The following is a 19,030-nucleotide window of genomic DNA, read 5'->3' as shown; positions in this document are numbered from 1 at the left end:
TTCTTTGCTGTGACTGGAGTCTGGGCAGATAAGGAAACTTTGCATAATGTCTCTTTCTGTACTGAGAGGAAGAAACAAGGGAAAGTCCAAGGGACCTGGGTCCTGATACAGTTTCTAAGGCTGTTAATTTCCTTTAGATTGAATTGCTCACTATGGGGCCCAGGAATAGAGCTCAGTGGTAAAGTAACCTTAACATGTGAAAGGCCCTGGGTTCGATCCCCAGCAGTGAAGAAAAGAATAAGGCTGGCTGGGGAATAGCTCAGTGGTAGAGCCTCTGCTTAGCATGCAAGACCCTAACTTGATCAAAGAACATTGTATGTATATTGACATATCACAATGAAACCCCTTTGTAAAATTAATATACACTTTTAACAAGATAGGAAAAAAGGGTGTGTGGGGGGCAACCCTGGGTTCTGTCTCCAAGGAACAAAAGATAAAAATTGCTCAACATACCAAAAAATGACATACTTTTGGGTTATTGTACATTCTTTCACTAAACATACTTTTTTTTTGGGCAGTCCTGGGGTTTGAACTCTGGGACTTATGCTTGCTCTATCACTTGAGCCATTCTGCCAGCCCTCACTCAACATACTTTACTCTGTTTATCTCTAGTTTGTTCCTTATTAATGTAAAGTATTCCCTTGTTTGGGAATCATTACAACACGTGTTAAACTGGGCATGGTGGTACACATCTGTAATCCTAGCAACTTGGGAGGTTCAGGCAGAAGCATCCATAGTTTGAGACCAGCCCGGGCTTCATAGCATGACCCTGTCTCAAAAAACAAAAAAGCAGAATGGACTCAACAACATGTGTGACATCGGGTATCTAGCTTCTCTCTCTCTGTACAGGTAAGAAGTCAAAAGGAGAGCAACTGAAGCCTGGAAAGCGATCTTGAGATCCCGATATGGGACAGAACCATTATACAGTAAGGGTAGCCTAGTGATTCTTAATCTCAGAATGGCTTCATGACTGCAGTAAGAATTGTTTAGGGAGTTAGCCAGGCACCAGTGACTCACACCTGTAACTTAGGAGGCAGAGATCAGAGGGATGGTGGTTCAAAACCAGCCCAGGCAAATAATTCACGAGACCCGCTCTCTAAAAAACTCATCACTAAAAAGGGCTGGTGGAGTAGCTCAAGATGTAGGCCCTGAGTTCAAACCCCAGAACTTCTAGAAAAAAAAAAAAAAGAATTACTAGGGGAGGTTTTTGTTTTAACATAGATTCCTAAGTCCTATTGGAGATCTATGAATCAAAATTTCCAGAGGTTGAGCTGAGAAAATGAAAAAACAAAACAAAACAAAAACAAACCCCAATACAGCTCTCCAGCTATTTCTGACCCTGAATAAGCAGCTATTTGGGAACTGTGCACATTGCATTTTCAAGACTTTTACACCTAACTAGCCCAACCCCACTAGTTTTTGCTGCACCCTGCTCTTGCCCTTTAATTCTGAGCTTGCTTCTTGATGCCCATTCAACGTACAACACAATACAATTTTGACTTTACCACTCTCAAACCACACAGTGGTGTACATATGTAATTCTTTTCTGTTGATTCAAGTCAGACTTTTCCTCTTTTCCCAACTTCAATTTCAAGAAATTATAGTTTAGTTCTATCTACCAATTCAAACCTAGACCCTTCAAAAAAGTTTGATTACTCAATGTAATGGATTAAATTCACTTATTCTGTCTGACCATGTTTTTCTAAAAACTAAAATCCATCCTGTTTTTCCTAAGCCTTATTTGGTCTTATGTTTCTAGTGATGCCAAAAAGTAACAAATCAATTGAAGTCAACTGTTCCAAGGAGAATGTTCTTTCTGCAGACAGGAGTTGCTTCAGCTATAGCTTTCTTGGTGGAGATGGGAGCAACATAGACATATGGGAACTGCACACCGCTGAAGAAACTCACCAGCATATAAGGAAGAATAACTACAGACCCTTTTTTCAACTTCCAGTGAAAACTAGACATTTTTTTTTTTGGTGGTACTGGGATTTGATCTCAGGGCTTTGTGCTTCAAAAGCAGGCACTGTACCACTTGAGACATCGAGCCATGTTTCCAGTCCATTTTGCTCAGGTTATTTTGGAAATGAGGTCTTGCAAACTATTTGCTTAGGTTGTCCTTGAACCTTGATCCTCCTGGTCTCAGGCTCCCTAGGATTACAGACAGAAGCCACTGATGCTGGGCTGAAAACAAGACTTTTTGAAATTTCTTAGTAAAATATAAAAATGTTTGCTAATTTCTAATTTATTCTGATTCATGCTATACCTGATTTCTTTACAGCCATTCTTACTTAGTAAGACAAAACTAATTTGTGTGATGAGAGCATTAGAGATATTTTGAGGACAGAGTGAATACTCTTTTTAATCAGAGAACAAGGATTTCCAACTACTTCCTTTTATGGTTATGCCACCTAAATTTTGGTTCTAAGCTGATGAAATGTGGAAAGAACAATTTGAAAATAAATTTTAATTTGAAGTTGAGTATATCCAGGATTAACACAAACCCAACATTTTCAGTCTTGAAAATGCTTATTTATTTATGAGACAGGGTCTCATTATGTAGCCCAGGCTGTCCTTGAACTTTGTGCTTTTCCTGTCTCAGCCACCCAAGTGCTGAGATTATAGGCATCTACACCCATGACCAGCTCTAAACCATCTTTTTTGTTTATTTGTTTTTGGTGGGACTGAGGTTTGAACTAGGGCTTCATGCTTGCAAAGCAGGCGTTCTTTCGTTTGAGCAACACCTCTAGGTTTTTTTTTGGGGGGGGGAGGTGGGACTGAGGTTTAAACTCAGAGCTTCTTGCTTGCAAAGTAGGCGTGCTACCACTTGAGCCACACCTTCAGCATTTTGCTCTGGTTACTCTGGAGATGGGGTCTCACCAACTGTTTGTCTGGGCTGGCCTCAAACTGAGATCCTTCCAGTCTTGAGCCACCAACGCTTGGCTGAACCATCTTTTCTTTTCTTCTTTCTTTTTGTTTTTGGTTATACTGGGGTTTGAACTCATGACCTTCACCTTGAGCCACTCTGCCAGCCCTTTTTGTGATGGTATTTTCGAGATAGGGTCTCAAGTATACTTGCCTAGGCTGGCTTCAAACCTCAATCCTCCTGGTCTCTGCCTCCTGAGTAGCTAGGATTATAGGTGTGAGCCACCAGCGCCTGGCCGGCATCCTTGGATCATCTTTTAAAGCAATGTGCTTGTCAAAGTTAACTCGTGAAAAGTAAGATTTAAAGTTCTGGGCTGGCAGAGTTCTCAAGTGGTAGAGCACCTGCCTAGCAAGCAGTGGTTCTGAGTTCAAACCTCAGTACCAACAAAAAAAAAAGAAAGATTTAAAATTTATATACCTCTCACTCTCAAGATTGAGTTTGGAAAAGTAGTTTATGCAGTGTTTATTAAACTTGCATAAGGAAAAAAAATCAGGGTAAATTCAATCTCTCCATAATTTGCCCTCTCTTCCATTGGTTCTTAAGGATTCAGGCTTTCTAAAGATTCAGGCCATGGATCATACTAATCCCTTCCTTTTCTGAAATCCTGTAACACTCCCAGTTTGAAGCATGCAACTCCTACACTTTTAAGTCTGATCTGAGGGCCTGGCGTAGCTCACTGGTACAGCACTTGTGTAGTGTGTGGAAGGCCCTGGGGAGGGGCCTGGAGAAAAGGTTGGGCTCCTCTGACATAGTGACTCTCACTTGGATATACTAATGGAAGGAGGCATTGTGGTCAGTTTACCCTCAAAGTGTCCTGTCCTTTCAACAGCTGTGCAGAGGCAATCTCAGGGCTGAGTGTCCAGCCTTGGTGTTTTCACCCATTGGTGGAGAGCAATCATGGTGCCAGAACCCCATCTCCTGAGCAGACTTCCTACCTGACTCCCTGGTGAACCCACCCCCTACAACACTCCATGTTTGGCTCCTGTTGGGCTTTTCTTTTACTTACCTATAAGTGGTTACAAATGTTTGGAATTATTACAAAAGCATCATTTTATGGGAAAAAATACAGGATTGGGGGTATAGCCAGTGGTAGAACATAGGGGATGTTTTGTATATGTGAATTTCAATTTTTTTTGGCACTACTGGGATTTGAACTCAGTGCCTCACACTTGCTAGGCAGGTGCTTTACCACTTGAGAACTCTGCCAGTCCTGTTTTATGTTGGGTATTTTCTTTTCTTTTTTTCTCTTTCTCTCTTTCTTTGCAGTACTAGGGTTTTAACTTAGGGCCTATACCTTGAGCCACACCACCAGTCCTTTTTTTGTGACAGGTTTTTCAAGATAGGGTCCCTCAAAGTATTTGCCCAGGCTGGCTTCAAACCTCGATCTTCCTGATCTCTGTTTCCTGAGTAGTTAGGATTACAGGCATGAGCAACCGGTGCCTGGATATGAATTTCAAATTTAATCTAAGCTCCAGAGTAGAGATGATGTTTTATATTTTAGTCCCTCCCAGCTTTTAAAACAGTGCTTAATGTACAGAGGACGCTTATAAATACTTGGCCCATAATTCCATTATCTGTCCCAAGAGAAACTTGAAGGCCACGTCTCTTGTAACCCTTATTTCAATGGTGGACAACATTGATAGTTACTCATTCAAAAACAGTTAAATAATGAGGACACAAATACATCTTTTTATTTTATTTTATTTTTACAAATACATTTCCTAATGAACAAACCAGGTCCTTTCTACCAACACCGATGCCCATGTAGAATAGTAGAGATATGACCTTCATAGAAAAAATTATCATTCCTTCACATTCTCTTATTTAAGTTAGAGACCTGAAATAACTTTGAATAACACTCAAATAGTGGCAATGTGCTATCATTTTCCATTGTGCTTTTCTCTCCTCTTTGAATGAAGGTCCATCTGTGGCATGCTCACTAGCACTTGACATAAATGTGGATGGCACTCACATTTTTTTGAATCAATATTTTTCAGAATATAAAATTACTTTTTCTTCCTTTTTTTTTTTTGGAGGGTGCTGCAGATGGAACCCAAGACTTTGTATATAGTAACACACTCTACCTCTGAGCTCTACCCCCAGTTCTGTATTTTTTTTTCCCCTTAAAATGATGCTTTTGTAATGATTCCAAACATTCCTACCTACTTACAGATAAATAAAAGCCCAACAAGAGCTTAGTCCCAAGTGCTGTAGGGGGTAGTGGTGCCAGGGGGTCAGGCAGGAAGTCTGCTCAGGAGCTAAGGTTCTGACACTCCAAACCATGATTGCTGTCCACCAATGAGTGAAATCTCCAAGGTCAGGCACTCTCAACCCAGAGACTGATACTGAGTCAGAACTCTATATAGCTGTTGAAAAGATGGGACATGAGCTGGGCACCAGGGGCTCTTGCCTGTAACCCTCGCTAATTGGGAAGCTGAGATTGGGAGGATAGAAGTTCGAGGTCAATTCAGGCAAATAATTCATGAGATACCCTACCCTCCATCTCCAAAATAACCAGAAAAATGGACTGGAGGTGTGGCTGAAGCAGTAGAGCAGCTGCTTTGCATGTACAAAGCCCTGAGTTCAAACCCCAGTCCTACCAAAAAAAAAAAGATAAAGGAAAGAAAGGACAGGACACTTGGAAGTTAAACTGGCTATGATGCCTCCTTCCCTTAGTGACTGAAGTGGTAAAGAGCTACTCTGTTAGTGCAGCCTTCCCTTTTCTCTGGCCACAGTGACAAAGCAGGTGGTGGTGACACTAGGGCTGGTCACTGATAGCCTGATAACCTTCACCTACTATAGTACCTGGTGATTCTGCCATTTGTGGACCACCAATGTGTCATCCACAAGTACTTCCTGCCTTGAGCCTACAATGTCATCATCCCACTGACCATGGGCCTATTCATCACCTACAAGATGCTGAAGAACCAGAGGGTGACCAAGAAGGTTCAGTGAAAGCTCAGCAAGGAAGAGGCTGCCAGACCCTCTCTACCTCCCTTCTAGGGCAGGGACCAAGGGCTGGAGGCTACAGGACAGTCCAGACCTGGTGGCTCCTCCAGACTGACTGTCTTACATCTCTTTTTGGGAGATGGGGCTGCTTGAGTCACCGCTGATGGACTGGAACCCCTCTTTTCCTGCTCCCCCTTCCAGAAGCCAGGGAGGGAAGAAAGGGAAGCCTTCCTCTCACCCCTTTTCTGGCTGAGGTCCTGAATGATACTGGTCCTGCCAACTTCGGAGCAGACTCTGTTACTACTTCCTCTAGGTTCTACCCTTTTGCATGCTTTCCTCCTGTCACAGGTTGATGTTTGGACATAGCAGGTTCTGAGAGAGCATGTGACCGTGCCTCCTCTCCCCACAAGTCCCAACCTTCAACACAGGCAACTCTTCTGAGACTGATAGAGCCAAACCTCAGAAGGACTTTTGGACCTGGAAAGTCCTTGGAAAGGACTGACAGACCCCAGGACACTAGAGCAACTACATGAGTCCCAGACCAAGTGCTCCTTGTGGAGGCCTGGTTCCCCAGGCCCAGGGCTGGCCTGTTTGGGAGAACTTAACTATGAATGTTGATTGTGAAAAGAAAAAAAGAAAGCCCAACAAATTGTTTAAAAGTTTTTTGTATTGTGCCATACAAACTGTTTTCATACACAAGTGCATAAGTGAAAAATTTCTCCCCTTCCTCCCCAAACATTACAGTGGACTAATTTTTGCTAATATATCATAAAATCTATGTCCCCTTCTGAATTCTGAACAGCTGATTCTAAACACCAGCTTCTGCATCTGGTAATTTACTAATCTGGTTTGGAATGAATGATTCCAGTGCCTTTCACCTTGTCCCTGAATTTTTCTCTCTTCAAAGTTCCAGGCAGTAATTGATTTTAATGCCCTCAAGTTGGATAAAGCTGATTATGTAGAGCTCGTAAATTACCTATTTTATATGATCACTAAGAATAGAGCTGTGACTTACACATATTTTACCCCTGAAACTACCTAGCACCATAGATAGAATTCTCATCTCAATATTAAGGGACTAGTTCCCAAAGGATCAGATACATGACAGTGATAGACTTTAAAACACTATTTTGCTTATATATAAAATACAAATTCCCTTATGTCTGACAGATCTTTCCTCCTGGCAATGTTCTCTACTGCCTTGATTATTTTGAATAAATATATTTCTTGCTTGATGTTAATGACAATTCTGTAGGTCATTACTAATGAGCAGCTAAGGCAATTAAACTGAAAAGGCTCTAAACTACTTTAAATGGATGACATATTGTTAATCAATAGAATTGCACTGTATTTCTTTTCTCCTTTCATGCTTCTCCAAAGTGCTACAGTTCCTATGAGATTTCTGTCCTACACAGACTCAAATTCTGGGTCTTTCACCTTGAGTATATAAAACATAATTTGTTTGGTTGCAAAAATGTTTTCAGGAATTTCAAAAGGTTCCACTATTCAGATGTTTTTGGCAGTCCCTGTTCTTTAAAGCTAGACCATATGCCATTAGTTTACAAAGAAAAACACAATAACCCTATCCTCCTGCCTCTAATTGAACAATGGAAAATAGTAAGTTGAGCTGTGGGCTTTTTTTTTTCCCCCAGTACTAGGGCTTGAACTCAGGGCCTTCACCTTGAGCCACTCCTCCAGCCCTGTTTTTGTGAAGGGTTTTTTGAGAGGGTCTCGTGGAACTATTTGCCCAGGCTGGCTTCTATCCATGATCCTACTGATCTCTGCCTCCTAAGTAGCTAAGATTACAGGCATAAGCCACCGGCACCTGGCTTTGAGCTGAGGGCTTTTTAACAAGTGCTACACAAAGTCATCTTCTAAGAGTTTAAAGTGGACACAAACATGGCTTCAGTGGCATTTAATATTCCATACAGGAGGCATGACTCAGCACTTCTGCCTTTATTCTCCACTCACGACAAGTTCAGATATCAAAATCATTCTAATCCTAAAACAGAGAATGCAGTATCAATATTTAAAGCTGTTTCTCCCTAGGAATACTTCTCAACTAGTACAGGGAGCAAAATAGTAGTATTCTCTTAGGCTAAACTTTGTCAAGGCTCAGACAACCCTGAGGAGAACTTAGTAAGGTCCTCGGAAGGTAATCTTCAGATTACAAACCCAATATACATATGTGAATATTAAAGCTTCAAGACTGACCCATCAAACAGAAATACCATAGACATTCTTAGAACATTGAGTCTAGTGACTGTTGAGATCAAGGAGGCACATACACAATTTTACTCCAACCCCTGATGTTTCTTCTATGGAAAATGCAGTCAATTTCACAAAGTACTTAAAAATCATTATGCCAGACCTACCTATTCCAAAGAACACAGGGAAGGCAAGCCGAAGCACTAGGAAACAACTGGTATATATGTAATGGTGTGTCCATCTGTGGGAAAAAATAAACTTGTACAAGGCAAGGGCTGTCCCAACTAAGGATTTAAAAAAGAGTTTAGTGATCCAGGAATGGTTCCCAAGTGTTTACCTTCAAGGGTAAAAAGACAGGCAAAGCCCTCAAAAGAAGAATAAAAGAACCTCCTCATTCCATTTTTTTCTTCTTTGCTTCTGTCCCAGAAGCATAGAAGCATATTTGGGTCAAATATGCACATCTCAGAAATGCCAGGAATGCTGTTCCAACCCTATGTTTTTCTAGCTGAGTCCCCCCTGGGCAAGTGTAAAGCCTGATTTCCCCAAATCTCATCACTCCATAATCTGGAACAGGAGTCAGTTCCACAGCTCTTTGCTGAACTTTAGCAGTGGTTTCCCTATTCAATTTTTGTTCTGTTGCCAGGAAGTGCAGTGTAAACACACTAGACTGAGCCCTTCTGTGAGACAGTCCCAGAAACAAGGTGAAGGATAATGGGGAGTGTAGGGCACAAAATTCCTCTGTGAACTTAGTCAAATACACATGGCATATAAATTCTCCTGGGTATAAACAATTTGCACTAGTTAATTGATACCAGCAACACAACCCCAAACAATGATAGATCAAATTCTAATGTGACAATTTAAGCAGACAGTACTCCACTGGGTTAATAAATCAGAATCAACTAAAAGACAATATTTTAAATAGCACATCATTGAGAGCTCCTAGTAGACGTAGCCCCTCATCAGTTATATTGGTAAGAACGGTCATAACAGCAGAAAGAGCAGATGCCATGCTCACTATTGCATGTCACTGGACTGCTTTGATCAAGCACTGCAGTTCACTGACGGATACTTCACATCCTCCCTCAAGTTACTGAATCTTTCTTCTTCCGGAATGGTGATTTTAGCCTCTTCCATACACTGCTTTTGGGTTTAGATTTTTTCTCCATGGCCAGTACTGCTTCCTTTTCTTTCCGACGTATCTCCCGCACAAGAGCATGGAAAACATCATCAATGTAGTAGCGGTATGCAGCAGAGGTCTCAAAAAAGGGACAGCTGAATTCTCGGGCCAGAGCCAATCCTTCTTCCTTGGTAACCTTCAAAAACATAAGCATGAGAAAATTTATAGTGGTATAAATTTTTTTTTCAAGTGCTGAGGATTGAATCCAAGGTCTTATACATGCTATACAAACCTTCTACCACTGAGTTATAGCCTCAGCCCCTCTTTTCTCTCTCTCTTTTTTAATTTTTTGGTGGTACTAGGGGTTGAAGTCAGGGCCTTGTGCTTGCTAAACAAGTGCTCTACCACTTGAGCCACTCCACCAGTGATCCCGGCCCTTATCCTTTTTGGAAAACACATCAAATAGACATGGATATCAATATGCAATCTTAATTTTCTTCATACTTTTCATTTTAAGAAAGAAAAGCATGGCTGGGCACTGGTGGCTCATGCCTGGAATCCTAACTACTTGGGAGGCTAAGATTGGGAGGATCTTGGTTTGAAGCCGGCCCAGACAAATAGCTCTCAAGACCCAATCTCCAAAATAACCAGAGAAAAACAGACTAGAGGCGTGGCTCAAGCAGAAGAGTTCCTACTTTGCAAGTGCAAAGCCCTGAGTTCAAACCCTAGTCCCATTAAAAAAAAAAAAAAGACAGAGCAGCATATATATTACTAAACACTATTAGGAACACAAAACTGATTTGTCCAATTGTGGATAATGCTGTAACCTCTTCTACTTTTGGATAGTGAGACTGTTTCTCATTTTCTATTACCGTAAATGGCCCAGCAATGAGCAATTTATATATAAGTCCCTAAGGAGGTTTTTCCAGTGGTTTAGCTGACAAGCATCAAGAATTTAACGACTGCCAAGCTACTCCTGCTCATTGCTTCCACTACTAACCAGCAGTCACGAATGTGTGCGCGTTCACTTTACCCTTGCTGCTCCACCAATCAGAAAAAAAAGATTTTGTTTGTTTGTGTTGGAGACAGATCTTGGTACACAGTTCAGGCAGGCCTCAAACTTATGATCCTCCTGCCTCTACCTCCTGAGTTCTGGGATTACAGGTATATACCATTACGCCTGGCCTGGAAGGGTATAACTTACTCTAAAGTCCTCTACAATATCTTAGTGTCCTCTTCCTGGGCTAACGATCCTTCATCATCAGGAAGCATACCACAAAGACTCACTGAAGTTTCTCCTGTTGCAGCATAAACAGATTTATTTCTGAAGTTTTAGGAAATGAACATTTCATGACCCTTCTCTTAATGGGAATTCTACTTATCATCTCATTATAGTCCTGTGGGTTCTGTCCAGTAAACTGAGTTCTAAAATCCAGATTTTATCCATAACAGTTGCAAATTAGTAGATATAGGGAAATTGTCATAGTTAGGGAGGAGTTAATTTTGATTTTCTATTTTAAGGCAAAGGAATCTGTAAAGAAACAGAAGTGACTAATAACACAAGATTATGGACATTTCCTTTTTCCTCACCTGTCTTAGCTGTTTTAGATCAGACTTGTTTCCTACAAGGACCACAGGTGTATCATCAGTACGTCGAACTCGATAAATAAGCTGTTTAAATTCCCGAACTTCATGGAAACTTCGGCGATCCGTGATAGAGTAACAGATGATAAACCCTTCTCCTGCCCTCATGTACTGATCACGCATGGCTGTAAACTCTGCCTGGAGGGAAACAAGGGTCAATACCAAATTGATGCAACTTAGAACTATATACATTTGTTATTTATTTTAGATTAAAGAAGTGGTATGTTGATTACCTGCTATCCTGAGTCAGAGTGCATGAAAAATTAAGAGACAAACTAGTGATCTTCTCTGTATAAGCCTTACCCTCCATTTTACTAGACTGGAAAAGTCTTTTGTCCTAGCACGTATCGTTCTCGGATTTAATACCTGTCCAGCTGTATCCAAAATGTCCAGATTGGCGGGCTCATCATCAATACGGATCCGGATTTTATAAGCATCTTCTACAGGAGGGAAGAAAGGTATACTGTAAAGCCAAGCATGCAGGAAATACCTATTTCAAAACTCATCTTAATGAAACCCCCCACAGTATACAAAATATTCACTAATGAAAAAGGGTGGAGTGGGGATGGAAGCATGGCTAAAGTGGTAGAGCACCTGCCTAGCAAATCTAAGGCCCTGAGCTCAAATCCCAGTAGCGCCAAAAAAAGAACGGTGGGGCTTCTTTGTGCAGTGGCTCATATGCCTGTAATCCCAGTTACTTCAGAGGCAGAGACACAGAGACAGGGGATCTTGTTTCAAGGGCAGTTCAGACCAAAAAAGCAGGAAAAGAACAAAGACAAAAAACACATCTAAGGAAAAAGCTGATTCCATTTAAGTTCTTTCTTTCTTTTGTCTTTAAAAAAAAAAAAAGCTATATTTAATTTTTATACCCCCCACACAGAAAATACTTGAGAAACATCAAAACAAAATTATGTACTGACTGACTTTTTACAGTGCAAAGAGTTTTCTTTAGGCAAAATTATTTAAAGTCAATAATTTTTATTTAATAATGATTTATTTCCTACATGTTGTGATGGGTTCATTGCACATTTAGGTCACCTCTAAAACTGAAGTTATGATTCTTCTTCAAGATACCACTTTTTAAAAGATCTGATGCTCAGCTGGGCACCAATGGCTCACGCCTATAGTCCTAGCTACTCAGGAGGCAGAGATCATGAGGATGGAGGTTCGAAGTCAACCCCAGGCAAATAGTTTGCAAGACCCTATCTCAAAAAAACCCATCACAAAAAGTGCTGGTGGAGTGACTCAAGATGAAGGCTCTGAGTTCAAAACCTAGTACAGTAAAAATCAATCAATCAATCAATAAAAGATCTGATGCTTAATCCAGCCCACACTTCTTTTATTTGGGCTTCTTTTTTTTTTTTAACTTGGGCCACTTGAATTATTATTTGTTATCTCCACTTTAATTATCACTTTATCTCCACTCAAATTATTATACCACTTGAATTGCAGAGCTGAATTACTGATGACAACTTCAAAATTCCCCTTCTGAGATCTTTGAGATCAAATTTCTTCAAGCAATTTAGTTTTGGATCACTTTTAGAGGAGTTGGATCTGGCTGGTTGTCAAATGCTGAGACCCCACTTCTCTGACATGAATGAGTTCAGGTCATATTCATTCCTCTATTACATTCAGGATATGTGGCATATGCCAATACTACATTTAGACAAACATGATCTACTCACAGTAAGACACATCTTCAACTCCAGATCTCAATTCTCAAATTAGAATCCTTAATGGTTATCAATACCCCCATCACTTTAAGCTGTGTTAGATGTCATACTCTTTCTTATATGTATCAAAATCATACTGAACAATGAGTTCTGGGTTGAAAAAAAGGATTTTGTTTTTGTACCTGTCTATGAGTCTTTGTCCACAAGTTAAACAAAATCACACACAACTGCTATCTTTTTTTTGGTGGTGCTGGAGATTAAACCCAAGGTCTCTCATATGAAGAGCCTCACACAGACATCAGACAAGGCACTGAGTTATATCACCATCAGCTCCACCCAAGTCCTTTTCTTTTTTTGCAGTATTGGGGTTTGAACTCAGGGCCTCATGCTTGGTAAGTAGGCACTCTGCCACTTGAGCCACTCCGCCAGCTCCCTTCACCCAAGTTCTTTTAAGTGCCCAAATTTTATCAGGAAGCATTTTAAATCCATTGAGATAAGTAAACTGGGTTGTCAACTATGGTTTTACCTTTTATTTACTTATTTGCACAATGGGGGCTTGAACTCAGGACCTACACCTTAAGCCTCTCCACCATCCCTTTTTTGTGATGGAGGGTCTCATGAACTATTTTACCCTGGCTGCCTCCTTAGTAACTAGGATTACAGCCCAGTCTTTAAGGTTTTACTTTTTTCATATAGGCAGTAATGTAGTTTATTCATAGCTTACATTTATAAGACTTTACCTATAATTCTAAGCTAAAAAAGAATTTGGCTAGAAAATAACTATCAGTTAATAAATTTATTGCATGCTAGGCATTGTACTAAGTAATTTATATACATTAACTCAATCAATAAAATAATCCACAATTATTTCCATTGTACAGAGTAAGAAAATTAAATTCTACCTGTCACCACGGGCCAACGCCAGTAATCCTAGCTACTTGGGAGGCTGAGATCCAGAGGATAGAGGTTTGAGGCCAGTTCAAATAGTTAGAGATCCCATCTCCAAAATAACCAGAGCAAAATGGACTGGAAGTGTGGTTCAAGTGGTAGAGCACCTGCTTTGCAAGCAAGAAGCCCTGGGTTCAAACTCCAGTCCCACCAAAACAATAAATTACAAAAAAAAAAAGAAAATAGCATGAAAAGGAAGGGCGATGCCAAAGGCTTCACATTGCATTGGAAAATTGTGTAAGGGAGTATTTTAGAAAGAACAAGACAGCAGAGGCTCTGTTTTCCTTTCTTAATTTTTTCTTTCTGTTATCTTTTGAAAGTGAGGCTATGTGGTCTAAGAGATTAGAAGCATTAAGGAAGGGGTGTGCTTAGGTCAGTAGGCAATAGGTGTTCTTTTTTTTTTTCAGTGCTGTGGATCAAACCCAGGTCCTTGCACACACTAGGCAAGTGCTCACCACTGAGCAAATCCCAGCCCTTGGTTATTTTGAGACAGGGTCTCACTATATAGCCCAAACTGGTGTCAAAGTTGTGATCCTCCTGCCCCTACTACCTGAGGGCTGGGATTAAAGCTGTGTGCCACTGAACCTGGTCTCCTTTATGTATATTACTATAGTAATCTCGGAAAACACAGAAAAGTGAAAAGAAAAAGAAAAGAAAAAACCTCACTCACTATTTTCATCACTCAAAAACAACTGCCACTTACATTCCAATGTATTTCTTTTAAGCATTTTTTTGGGGCTTTTTTTGTGGTACTAGAGTTTGAACTCAGGGCTCTGCACTTGCCTAGCAAGTACTACCTCTTGAGCCACGCTTCTAGTCCTAACATTTTTTCTTGAATCCCTGCATCTGACTCTTCTTCAAAGATGAAGAGCCTATTAAATCAATGTATCTCAAACTATAGGTTGTGCTCCATTAGGACTATAAGTTTTGAAATCAACTTAATGGGTTGGGACCAACATTAAATTTTAATTTCAATTATATATGTATACTTTTGTATAAGTATACAAATACATATATAGGTAACTTTGATATTTATATTTATTCTGGTTATAATGAAAAGGTTTTGTTACAGTTTATAGCCAAAATTGAAATAAAGAAAAAAAATTGAAATAAAATGCATTAATTTATTTTAATTATATATGCATGTGTTTATTTATTTTATTAATTTATTTTAATTAATTTAAACAGACACCTTATCTTTTTGCTTAAGCAAAAAGATGTGGTTACCAAGGTCTACCACAGTGTTTGGCAAACAACTCAAGACACAGTATTTGTTGTTGAATCATATAATATTGTCAGCAAAGTAACTGAACTAATGGGGGAGTGGGGAAAACAGACTGATTAAAGAAAGTGTTACAGGGCTGGAGGTGTAGAGTATTTGCTAAAACACACAAGATCCCAGGTTCGACCCCAGCACTGAAAAAAAAAAAAAAGGACCTCTTACAGATATGAGTTTTACTTTAAAAAAAAAAGGAAGGGATGTTTCTGGAGTTCTTAAGTAAATGATCCTAAACTCTAAACTGATTTTACTCATAGAACTCCCATCATAGTTTGAATTCTTGAGCAACATTCTAAATTTGATATAGTAGAGCTGGTGGTATAGTTCAGTGGTAGAGGCCCCGGGGTTAGATCTCCAACATGGCGGGGAACAAAAGGCCAGGCATGGTGGCTTCTATCTGTAATCCCAGCATTTGGGAGGCAGAGGCAGGAAGATCTTGTGTTCAAGGCTAGACTTGGCTATACAAGGAGATCCTGTCTCAAAAAAGCAAAAAGCAAAAAATGTCTGATACAGTACATTATAAAAACAAGTACTACTTCTATTTTCCCAAATCTACATAAGCACACACTGCATGAAATGAACATGTCCAAAGCTGGGCTACCATAGAACACTCACTGTCTTTGTAGAAAACAGAGCAGAAGCCTGACCCAAAGGAAATCCTGCCCAGAAATCCAATATCATGGCAGAGGGCCACTACTGAAAATAACAGTAGTGCAGCAGAGTTACTACTGTTCACCCCACCTTTCTTCTACACTAGAACATACCCTAGAATAAAACCCGCTTCCTTATGATCTAAGGACAGTAATACTGTTAGTCTTTGTAAAGATAACAATTAAGAAAATAAACCCACAGCAAACAAAATGACCTTTTTACTTTACTAGAGTATTCTGTCCACAAGGGAGAGGGAGAAGACATTTCTATATAATGAACTTCAGGTATAAGGAAGTAAATAAAGTGCTTCAAGTGGAAGACGTCCAGGCCCTCCATGCCTGGGTTGTTAAAGAGTTCAGTAGGCTGGCTCTACTTGTTTTTCTGCTTCCTTTTGTGGAAGTTCAAACCAGCTGACTCATACTCACAGAGTTTCAAGTCAGACCCTTAGAACTGATAGCATGAAAAAGTTTCATTTTGTGGCCTGTAAGCTTTTACCAACCACAAAAAACATGACAAAGAAAGTTATTCCATTAATGCTTAATCTAAAACGATATGCTTAAGCTTTGTACATAGAGTTAAAGTCTGGAAAAATGAAATAATTGTTTACCAACTGCTATGATACACTTGTTTCTAAATAAATCTGAACTAGATGCCAAAAAAGGCTCAAATATACTTAAAAATCATTTTTTAAAATTGACATTCACCCTAGCTGGGCATGGTAGTGCATTCTTGTAATCTCAACACTTGGGAGGCTGAGCCAGGACCATCACAAGTTTGAGGCCAGCTGGGGTAGTAAGATCCTGTCATAAACAACAGGACTGGGAGTATGGCTCACATGATAGAGCACTTGCCTAGAAAGCTTGAGGTCCAGAGTTCAATCCCCAGTATTGCCAAAAAAAGAAAAAACAACAACAAAAAAGTGACATTGAGATACTTAAAAAAAACCCAAACTGAATGCTTAATGCATTTGTAGGAATAGAAGGAATGTAATAGGATTATATTTGTACATTAGACATCTATGTAAAAGATGTTTCATTTTTCAAAGAAGTGTTTCCTATTTCCATCTTTTCCATATTCCTCAGATCAATAAATGGCAGTTATTACTCTTACGGATAAAATGCTCCACTGTGTTTGACATACAGCAATTATATCCTTGTGTTTTACATCCTTATTAACTGTGCTGTTTCACAGTAAAATTTACTCCACTCAAATTAAAAAGGCCCTAGAGGAAATAGCAGTGAAATTCATGTGAATGAATGCTAGAAGCCCAAGGATTTTAGGTACTGGCACAAACAGCAATAATAAAAATGAAAGCTATTTTAATGAAAAAGGAAGTAGGAATGAGGTCATTAAATATAACTAAGTGCATTTAAAATATAAATACCATGCATTTCCTGATTAGTATCAAGTAAATATCTAAACTGTCTAGAATTCCAGTCTTAGAGAAAAAGGTCAGAGACAATTACAAAGAAGGTGCTTCATATTATCAGGTCCATTTTAAAACCATTGAGATCCCTGGAGAAAATCACATTAATCTTTCTTTTTATCAGCAATTTCTGTTGGTCCTTTTCTTGGTAATCCATTTGCATTCTACTTTGCCTGTATTCTACTGTATCATTGGATTGTTGCAATGGCTTTTCTAGACCACACATGACCAACGAAAGGGGAAACCAGAGGGTATGTATGGCTCCAGGAACTGTTTGAAGATCCAAAGCAGAACTGGAATGCCACTATCACAAGCTTGAGCTCCTAAAACGAAACCCAAAAGGCAATGGCCATACTGCCCACTGAGATACTTTTACAGGGTGTATCTGGAGACCTACTTGAGGATCTGACTTACCAATGGTGGGGTCATGATCTTCTGGGAATCGGTGGCTGATGAACTGCATGGTCATGGCTTCAAAACAAGAAATAAAAGTTAAAGTCCTCAGGAAGGTGACCCACAGAAAGAATTTTAAGTAGCAACTTTGGCAGTAGCCAGGTCCCATTTGGAGTGGGTAGAGTCACTTATCAAATGGAAAATGTCACGTACCACTCTTCCCCACACCACCAGCGCCCAGCATCACTAGTTTGTACTCCCGTGAGAGCCCCGCAGAGCTGCTACAGCAGCTGGCAACTGGTCGAGCTCCAGACTCCATTGTCCTCTTGGGGAATCCTGGGCCACCTAGAGAAAACAGAAACTATTTAATACAAGATGGAAACACCTTGACAGCAGTCCTGGAAGGCCCTATCTTCCCACTGGGTGCCGAACCCTTTCTGGCAGCCGTAAGGACCCCCACGTCCTCACCCTCTCTTAGACCTGTGACACATTACAGGTTTTCGGACTTTTTCCAGAAAAATAAGAAAACAAAGAAAGGTAGAAGGCTGGAGGCATGGTTCAAGCAAAAGAATGTCTGTCTGGCAAGGTGAAGCCTTGAGTTCAAGCCCCAGAACAGGAAAAAAAAAAAAAATTATTTTGCGAATGAGGCACCAGCCCAGAAGGGAGGAGCAGCGGTTGAGGTCTGAGGATCAAAAGACGGCCGCCCTGGGCCACACAGTCCTCTCTTCTGACCGTCCATCCGTCCTCTGTGCCGGAGGTCCCGCCCCTTCCCCGTCCCCAGACCCCTCCCTGCCCGCCCACTGCTCCTCCGCGTCACCATGCGCCCCACCTGTAGGCCGCCCCGTCCGCTGGCACCCCGGATCAGGAGGGTCCCGCCGTCCGACTGCCCTGTGGGGTCGCCGGGCTCACCGGGAGGCTGCGGCTCTGACCTGTGACCCTGCCGCGCCGGGTAAGATGGCGCCAGCAGCACCCTGTCCCTGGGAGGGGCAGGGCCGCCCAGTGACGCCCGCGGCCGCCCCGCCTCCCCAGGGCGGGGCACCTCCCCTTCCAGGTCCCTAAACCCAGTTCCGTGGCTCCAGGGAAAGGGAACTAGAGAATGTTACCTCAAGAGGCAGAGGGTAAATTTATCAATGGCAGATGACATAGGGAACCTCTAATGAGAGTAATTTAGGGACTTTTGCTGCTGGTGGGAAGAAATATTAAAAAAAAAAAAATTTGGCCAAATTTAATCCCAAAACGGAGGAAATGATGGGCAACCAAGCTCACCACCACCTCAGACACTACCAAAACACAGGACTGAAGTTCAGGGAGTGATTGGTTCCAAGTATAGCTTTTATTTCCCAAAGTGCAAGGCACTCCAGTCAGTAACCTTAACTGAGCATATTTTAGTACATATGAAAAAATGTTTTTAAATAAATGTACTATACTCTGGTGGGAGAGGATAAAATTCAAGAGCTTGTAAGTAGTCTTGAACTAAGCACAACAGTATACAGGCACTATAGTTTATTCATTCTAGGTGGCACACACAGCTACTAGAAACTTTACACTGGTATTTTCCTGATGTAACTTCTGTCCATCATTCTTTTTAAAGAAAGGCCTTTCCAAGAATAATTTACATTTCCCTTAAACTATCTTATCTACTCAGCACTTTTAATACTTTGTGAAAAGAGGGCTTTCTTGAAAATGAAAACAAAGCCAGATATGGTGACTGTAAACCTAACTACTCCAGAGGTGCAGGCAGGAGGATCTGAGTTCCAGACCTGCCTGGTCAAAGTTAGCAAAACTCTATCTCAAAAACAGGAAGAAAAAGAAA

At 40.7% G+C, this 19,030-nt stretch overlaps 1 protein-coding gene, 1 non-coding gene and 1 pseudogene across 3 annotated transcripts; 1 reads left to right on the top strand and 2 right to left on the bottom strand.

The window, feature by feature from the left end:
- Positions 1–905: 905 nt before the first annotated feature.
- On the top strand, positions 906–5,881 carry LOC141413647 (dolichol phosphate-mannose biosynthesis regulatory protein pseudogene; annotated as a pseudogene).
- Positions 4,612–18,202, bottom strand: Rit1 (Ras like without CAAX 1). Of its 2 annotated transcripts, none has more exons than XM_020166148.2 (6): positions 18,047–18,202; positions 17,431–17,562; positions 17,239–17,295; positions 11,214–11,287; positions 10,794–10,985; positions 4,612–9,399 (listed from the first exon to the last, which is right to left on the bottom strand). In XM_020166148.2, the coding sequence occupies exons 2-6, from the start codon at positions 17,534–17,536 to the stop codon at positions 9,169–9,171; spliced, it is 660 nt and encodes a 219-aa protein (XP_020021737.1). In that variant the 5' UTR covers positions 17,537–17,562; positions 18,047–18,202; the 3' UTR covers positions 4,612–9,168. The 2 variants fall into 2 exon arrangements, with proteins under 2 accessions (XP_020021737.1, XP_020021736.1); XM_020166147.2 differs by lacking the exon at positions 18,047–18,202 and adding an exon at positions 17,686–17,971.
- LOC141414522 (small nucleolar RNA SNORA40) lies at positions 12,626–12,752 on the bottom strand. The gene has a single exon (XR_012439542.1). It is a non-coding gene; the product is annotated as a small nucleolar RNA SNORA40 (small nucleolar RNA).
- Positions 18,203–19,030: the final 828 nt, after the last annotated feature.

This window comes from Castor canadensis, chromosome 11 (genome assembly GCF_047511655.1).
Source record: "Castor canadensis chromosome 11, mCasCan1.hap1v2, whole genome shotgun sequence".
NCBI lineage: Eukaryota > Metazoa > Chordata > Mammalia > Rodentia > Castoridae > Castor > Castor canadensis.
Note: the sequence above shows the minus strand (reverse complement) of the source record. Positions and strands in the feature narration are given on the sequence as shown.

Excerpts from the sequence above, each read along its gene's own strand:
- Rit1 (XM_020166148.2), bottom strand. The coding sequence starts at position 17,536 with ATGGAGTCTGGAGCTCGACCAGTTGCCAGCTGCTGTAGCAGCTCTGCG. Across the intron at positions 17,296-17,430 it reads TGGTGGTGTGGGGAAGAGTG|CCATGACCATGCAGTTCATC; the intron begins GTACGTGACATT and ends CTTGTTTTGAAG. Across the intron at positions 11,288-17,238 it reads AGATCATGACCCCACCATTG|AAGATGCTTATAAAATCCGG; the intron begins GTAAGTCAGATC and ends TCCCTCCTGTAG.